The 8135-nt window shown below is 44.5% G+C and overlaps 1 protein-coding gene across 1 annotated transcript; it reads left to right on the top strand.

Moving 5' to 3' along the window:
• Positions 1–2028: 2028 nt before the first annotated feature.
• Positions 2029–5331, top strand: LOC127325749 (probable hexosyltransferase MUCI70). The gene is made up of 7 exons (XM_051352575.2): positions 2029–2174; positions 2259–2417; positions 2856–2927; positions 3010–3197; positions 3978–4393; positions 4480–4664; positions 4774–5331. Exons 1-7 carry the CDS (start codon positions 2156–2158, stop codon positions 5139–5141), a joined length of 1407 nt encoding a protein of 468 aa, XP_051208535.1. The 5' UTR covers positions 2029–2155; the 3' UTR covers positions 5142–5331.
• Positions 5332–8135: the final 2804 nt, after the last annotated feature.

Genomic DNA, 8135 nt, shown 5'->3' with positions numbered 1-8135 from the left:
GGAATATGCAAGTATAAGTCTTGTTCTCGATAAGGTCTCTTTCTTACCGGACCCTTGTTGTTGGGACACCGGTGTGTTGGATAGTTGGTCTTACTATCAAGAGGGCTCTCGAATGAGTCACTTGGTCGTATTGTTCGGAGAGAGCTCAAACTCTTGCTTGCTTTGCATCATGTTTCTTGGTTGTTCTTGGCTCTTATCTAAGTGATGTTTTATACCTTGTGTTTATTCCCATGACAACCTCTAGTTCATCAAAACGGTTTTTGACTGGAGAACTTGTTGAGTTCTTTAGGTTGGAGGTTTTACCGATTGTTTTTTATAGATAGGTCATACCTTTCATTTTTTATATCGTACCATGTTTTACTATGTTGATTCTCTGCATGACCTTGTAGAGCTCGTTGCTATCTTCGAAACGTGCCCAAAAACATGAAAATCGGAGTCCCAATGCTCAAGTTATGATCGTTTTCGTATCGGTTTGTTTGGTGTTCCCAGAAGCGGTAGTACCGACCCTAGTACCGCTCTACAACCGCTTAAAGGTCATCCAACCCCTGTTTTTTTAGAGGTACTTGATCGGTATCACCAATGTATTAACGGTGAAAAGCGGTAGTACCGCTAGTGGGACCATTTTGGCTGCAACGGTTGAATTTTGGGAAACCTATTTAATGGGCCCTCCTTCCCGAATGCTCCATGAATCTTGGAGCAAGTCTTGAGCATGTTTTTTCTCCTCCATCGTTGACATCTTTAGTTTTCCTATCTCTCATTACCTCCATGATTCTTGTTCCATCTTGAGAGGAAAGAGAGTGGAGATCTAGATCTACAATTCTACCAATCAAAATCCCCTCTTTGTAATGAAATCCATAGATCTAAATTTTGGAGAAATTTGGTGTTCTCCTCTTAAGGTTGTTCGTCCCTCTCTCATCCATTGTTGACCATCTTAAGAGCTTGATATCTTTTCTCCCTCCTCAAATCTTGTTGCATCTTGGTGCTGGCCGCCTGAAAGGCTAGGATCTCCGCCGGCCTCTCGGCCTGCCGCGTGCGCTCGGCTTCTCCGTCGTCGCCTGCTGGTGGGAGAGCTCCCTCACACACTTCTCGATGGCCGCTTTCACCGCCGCGAGGTCGCAGTCGCCTTGCACATCCCGGTGGGCGGTCTTGAAGGAGGCAACTAGGGCGGTATGTTGGCCGAACGACGGCTCTTCCTCCACGATATCGTCCTCCTTATCAACGATCTGGTCCTCCTCCTCCTGCTCCACGTCCTCTACCTCCGCCGCCACCCACTCCGATTCGCGCTGCTTGGTGGACTGCGTGAACCGCTCGTGAGCAGCCAACGTGAGCTTTGCCCACTTTGTCTGCAGCTTGCGATGCATGGCGAGGTGGAGGAGGGAGCGCTGGAGAAGGAAGAATAGGAAGGGTCAACGAGTGGTTTGAGAGGGGTTGGCGTGAGGGTGAGAGGAGACACCATTTCCCCGCGCATGAACTATCCCGCGCTCACCCCCTCGCACCATCGCATCTGCCATGGACATTTCCCGTCGAGCGTGCCATGGCAGCGCCGCGAGGTAAGACGAGTTACTAGCGTGCGACCCAAACGGACGGAAGAACATCGATGCGCCGTTACTATCCGTGTGGCAGCCAAACGGACATTATCGAACATAAAATGTGTTCAATTTAGATGCCAGTGTTGGAGATGGCATGACGAGCACAATTGCAAAGTTCGGACTAAAAATGCCTATGTGGGAAATTCACGTGTTTAATGTCTAATGATTGCATAGCCTTCAAATAAAATTGCCAAAAATTATTTCCTCTCCTTCCACATTTGTCTAGATAAGGTAGGTGCGTATCTAAACAAGATCGACTGTAGAGTACATGTTTGCTTATTAGAAAAACGGTGTCAATTAATTTGAAACTACTTCCCCCGCTTCAAATTAATCAACTAAAATTTAAGTAGATAAAAAAACAAGTCAAATAATCAATTTGAAAGAAAGACTATATTATTTCACTTGTAAAAGTATCTACGTATCCAAATTTTATTCCCGACTCCCAGTTCTTGCTCCTCCCTCTCCAGTATGGTGCATCCCCGTCCCTTCCGAGGATCTTGGCGCCGCCCAAACCCTAGTCTCCCCGGCCGTCCCCCGCTCCAAACCCACTACTCCCAAGGGTAGCAATGGCGAGGCGAAGCAAAGGTATTCCAAGTTTCCCGCACTCAACTGCCTACTTTGGTACTTTCCTCTGATTGGATTGGATCCGACTGGTCGCTCTGGACGCAGGCGGCGGCGCGGAGGCAAAGGGATTCGCGATGCGAGCGGTCTGGCGCTGGGGGGCGGTGCGGCTCGTGCTCGTCTCCGCTATCGCCTGGGCGCTGCTCGTCCTCCTCGCCCTCGTCTTCCACATCTGGTCCTGCACCTCCTCCGTCTCCTTCCTCTCAGGTCACGCACACACCCCACTCCCTTCTCTCTCACTCGGTCAGTCTCTCCTGCTGCCCATTCACGAGTCGTCGTCATGCTTTGTGCTAATTCTGCCTGCTTGGTTGCCACTCGATCGACGATTGCTTGGTGTAAAGTTGCCATCAGCGTACATATCTCCGGACGGCATGCTTTCCGCTTTCAATTAATTTTAATCACTCAATTGATGATGCTTGCTCTAGGATTGCTAGCATAGATTTTCTTGATTGAAAGCCGCAGAGAGTTTTGTGACCGAAAACTGCAGTGTGACAATGCGGCAGAGCTGCTGCTTCTGTTCATTCCGGACCACGTTTCGAAATTAAATATATGTTGGTCTCTCTGTTAGGAGTAGCACTGCTTTCTGCCTATGATGATCCTTTTTAATCATTCTAACATGGTCTGCGATGTTTTATGTCGGTGCAGCTCTCTGTAAAAACGACAGTAAAGTTCTCTACGCTTTGGACCCGACAGGTCTCTCGTCGAAACCACTTCACCGTAAGATTGATACCGTACCATTTTGTTAAAACGCTAATTTGTCCTCTTTCGTATTCTAAACACTGGTTACTTTATTCTACAGGTTGCTCGATACCCATCGCAGATGATCCAGATGCAGTTGTGATTCCAAAGAGGACTCCCAACGCGATCGTAAAAAAACTGTCGTTCATAACAGTTGACGAACAGGACAAAGATTCTCCGCCGCTGTTTGGAGGACGCCAAAGCTGGAAACAGAGAGAGGAAAGCTTTAAACTGAATGCTACCATGAAGGTAATTGGTTGCCTTTATCATGTGTGTATCTGCTTCCCTGTCTTACAAAAGTCTACTACTATGTAGCATTTCTGTTTGTTATATACTGAAGAGAGTAGTGATGAATCTGTGGGAAACAGCTACATTATTTAAATTTCAGTAGATTTTCACTGAAACATGTATGGATTTATCCTCACTTCTAAATGTGTGGATATGGTATTCATACACTTGCATGATTAACTCAGGAATCACCCAATTCGGTAGTGTATTTTTTGATGAATTTAACAAAAAAAAACAGTATTCTGAATATTTGAAGCTTGATGATTCACTATGCACTTGTTCTGCATGTGGCGTCTTTGCAAGTTTAACGGACAAGGCGCACATGATGTACAATCTGGGTTGGAAACATCCTTAAGCTGTTTACCTGAAACGTACTCTATTTAAATTTCATGGAGTTTGCTTGCTACAGATGGTAACCTTTAATTTGGGAAAAGTATGCAAACGACTAAGCTTATTGTCTGCAATTATGTACTCATTGGTGTGATTCTTTTCATTCTTCGAGTAGAACACACAAAGTTACTAAAATCTGTACTTAAGTTGGTAACTTGTAAGTTGCAAGATGAAATATCAATTGCAATTTATTCTTTGTGTCTAAAGCAAATTGATCATAGGTCTTCATAAGTAATAGCTTACTCTCACCTCTTATTTTCTTATGTACGGAATCTTCCAGTGTTAATGGTTTATTTTTTAATTCACTGAACTTCCTTCTGAGTGGACAATGATGTTGTGGTATATGCTCAGGTGCACTGTGGATTTATGAAGAACAGCGGTGCGGACATGGATGATGTCGACATGGAGTATATACAGAAATGCAAATTTGTGGTTGCCTCTGGTATTTTTGATGGTTACGACGTTCCTCATCAGCCATCAAATGTTAGCCTTCGCTCTCAAAAGCTGTTCTGCTTCTTAATGGTGGTCGACGAGGTATCCCTTGACTTCATTGAAAATAACATCACTGTCAAAGTCGACGGTGCAGGGGGGAAATGGGTTGGTATATGGCGACTTATAACGTTGCACCACCTTCCATTTGATGAACCAAGAAGAAACGGAAAAGTGCCAAAGATATTGACGCATAGACTATTTCCTCGAGCTTGGTATAGCATTTGGATTGATGGGAAAATGGAGCTTATGGTTGATCCGCTGCTTATTCTTGAAAGGTCTATTTTTATCTGCAACCTCAAACAAATTCTTCTGGTTTGTTGTTGGGCTGAAAACAGATTTAACAGGGCAATTATTTTTACAGATACCTCTGGAGGGGAAAATACTCATTTGCAGCAGCTGTCCATAAGCATCATAGGAGCATATATGAGGAGGGTGATGCAATCAAACGGAGGAAGCGATATGCTCGGCCTTTGGTTGATCTTCAGCTGAAGATATACTATCACGAGGGGATGGAGCCTTGGGACGCAAAGAAAAGGATGCCTAGTGGTTAGTGCATTTACATATTACCCACTAAGTGAAGCTGATAGGCAAAAACCATATTGCTACCATAGTTCCCTTGATTCTGGGTGCTGATTGAAGAATTTGGTACCTACAGATGTGCCAGAGGGAGCGGTGCTGGTCAGGGAGCACACAACGGTAACTGATCTATTCAGCTGCCTCTGGTTCAACGAAGTCAATCTTTTCACGCCCCGTGACCAGCTCAGCTTCGGCTACGTGGCTTATCGGCTCGGAGACGCTCCTAAATTCTTCATGTTCCCAAACTGCGAGTACAACTCGTTGTTTGTCTTGCACAGACACACAAGGGAGCACTCGTCGAAGGTCGAGTGGGCTAAAACGGTCGATGAGATTGTGAAGAAGGGGTTGAAGGAGAGCAGGGGAGGACTAGGACTGTGGACTCCGTATCCCACAGACCTTGGCTCTCTCGATCTCCCCGCTGTAAAAAGAACTTATCAGGCAGGCTAGGCAGGCTGGAAAAATGTTTGGTGACTGCAAAGTAGAATCCGTAGTTTGCTGTAGATTCTGCTGCGGATGGATTCACTATAGGCTAGTTTTTGGAGGTCTGTTGCTTCCAGTTCCGTGCCGAATTTCTAAGAAAAAGCTGTAATTATGTGTACAAAATTATGGACTGGAGCTGATCGATTCTAGTGACTAACCATCAGCATGTCGAGTAGAAATGTTGTTCTAGAAGTTGTGTATAACTGGCAACAAAAATAAAATAGTGAAAATAGTACCATCGGATAAAAAGAATATCTCTGCAGCAACAAGACGATCAGGTTAGATACATTCGAATATGCCACAAGAATAATTGATACATACAAACGATCTCCTCTACATTCTCCGATCTACCAAATGTCTACATTCTCAGAAGGAGCACACCCAAATCATTCAGGCCTCATAGGAAACAGCTTGATTGTACAAAAGAAAAGGCCGGTGCCCATCTGCTCCAATTTAAGCTGAACATGACACGAGGCTGCAATGTGGCCTTATGTCCCAGATGTAAATTCAGAAAGCCTTCTAGCTGGAGCTGGATCCGTTAGTGCCCGAGTTCGGGCCGATCCAAGCCGAGTTTTTGAGCACTCATTAAGCTCGCAAGTTTCGAGTTTTATTTACATCCCTATCTAATATCATGTTGTATGCATAATTAGCCATGTTTTATGCTTGGATCTGATTTTCACTTTTATGACTCCTTTCTCTATCTCGACACTCCTCAACCAAGTATATGTGACATCCTAGCCTAAGACATAAGATTAGCATGCCAGGGATCATCTTTTTCTCGAAGGCTCCACAAAGACGTGTGTTGATATGTGGAGCAAGTATATATATCCTAGAGAGCTGATAGGAGTAACGACTGCATGCTCTAGGGTGGCTTGGGTGTTGGAATTGGTATTAGGGCACACACTCGTGGTTACATGAGCATGCGCATGTTAGAGTCCAGGCATGTGTCGGCACTGGATGGATGCACGCACACGTGTTAAAGTGGGGCATTCCTGGCTTGGATGTGTTGACTCTCAAGGACGCCAGTCTTGTTAGGGGCATGTATGTGACATCCTGGTGATGAATGACAAATACTTTTGACCATTTTACTTAAAATATATCTCTAGTCAGATCTCCATCACCATTCCTCAAATCTATGATGTCACCATCGACGCTATCCCCACTCATCACTCTCCATCTTCATATCCATAGCCATCAACTTGTAAACTAATTCCTTCGCAATTAGCGACATTGTAAGACTATTTGTTACTTATCTATCAAGGATTTTCAATACAAATGTTTTATGATCGTTGATATAATCATGTGTGAGTAGTCCTCGCGGACTGAGCTGATGCCTAGCCTCGCATCAATATGTGTACCTTTTGCTATGAGGTTATTGTGTACTATAGTAGATCGAGATTCATCTATTTGTTTCAAGTCTTTTGCCTCAATCACAGGGCCTTGATAGGTACTCAAGATCCAAAGATTGGTAAAAGACAAAAGGTGAGACTAGAACGAGTATTTCTGCAACCAAGTTCGAACCTCTGTGACAATTGGGTAGTCGGCTTGTTGTAGGCTTCTTTCTAGGGACATCGGTGACTGTATTGATCTTCATGCTTTTGTATGTTTATTCTTAATAACTTGTGTAGACTCGCGCGGCTGAGTAATCACGGAATCCATGGAGCATATGGCAGTACCATATGGTGTCATTAGGGCCCATTAACCACATATTCATGCATTGGTATTCATATATGACACATACTTGTTCCTCATATTATCTTTTCTAATCTCATTTGTGTAAGCACATCTGCAAGTGATACATTTGCACGGGCCTATCTCCACTGATACAAAATCCAAAATAAAACATTTGCTCCGGTGAGCAACGTAATTCTAAAATGCTCTCAAAGTCTTATTCACAGTGATCTACACCACAACAAGCACTTTCCAAGAACTCAGTAAATATAAGTATAGAAAAAAAATATCCGTAATCTGGATCGAAGACATCACCTGAACAAAAGCTTAATAGGATAAATAGGCCTTTAGTTCATACTAATCAGATGTAATTTTCTTTCTGAAATCTCATATCCTGCCAAAGAACCTGCATGCGCAAGCTTTCCTAGATATGCAATTCACTTTGGAGAAGCAAGCTGAGTTAGTACAGGAGGCCATTCCTCCTCTTCGCGAGGTTGTTGACTCCTTTACACGGCTGGCTGCTAGCGATTGGAGGCTTTCTAGAGCGGGCAGAATCTGCGTTGGGTACACTCTCCCAGGCGCCTCCCGATCCTTTGGTTCTGCCTGATGTTGGCAAAGTAACGCGAGCGGAGTGGGCCTATATGGTTGTTTCTCTCCTCGTGCTAGGGCGAGTTCGGCGATCATGACTATGATCATGCAAACCAGGCCTGAGCTCTTGGAGTTATGTGGTGGTGTGGTTATGCCTCATTCTGTCAAGGAAGTGAGGTTCGACTTGCACGAGATCTTGGCCATAGCTTCTCCGCCGAGTCAGGCACTTGTCTTTGAGAAGGGTGATGCTATTGAGATGCAATCTCCCTTTCGCGTGAGTATAACAGGCATGTGGTTCCAATTGTTGATGGGTTGCTAAGTCTGAACTGTTGGCAATGGTGCACGGATCTATCGTCACCAGAGAGGTTTATGTTTTTGTTGCCACCTTGGCTGCTGCCTATCCTTGATACGCAATTGATTGATGGGTGCCCTCCAATGTCATTGCCTGTCTTTTTCTGGCGCGGTGTTGAAGGTCATATTTGGAGTGTTCGTTCGTATCGCTTTGTGGTCTCTTGTGTTCGCTAGAGTGGGTGTGGCTTTGTTGTTCGAGTCTTTGTTAGGCTTAGTTGTGGGTGTATGTGGGTGTGCTGTTTGTCTGTGCTTGGCGGTTTTCTCTCAGTTTTCTCCTATAAATTGGACACTCTCTTCTTAATCAATGGATGAGGCAAAACTTTTGCCTATGTTTCAAAAAGAAATTCTTAT

The sequence above is a fragment of the Lolium perenne genome, chromosome 1, assembly GCF_019359855.2.
Source record: "Lolium perenne isolate Kyuss_39 chromosome 1, Kyuss_2.0, whole genome shotgun sequence".
NCBI classification, from domain to species: domain Eukaryota; kingdom Viridiplantae; phylum Streptophyta; class Magnoliopsida; order Poales; family Poaceae; genus Lolium; species Lolium perenne.
Note: the sequence above shows the minus strand (reverse complement) of the source record. Positions and strands in the feature narration are given on the sequence as shown.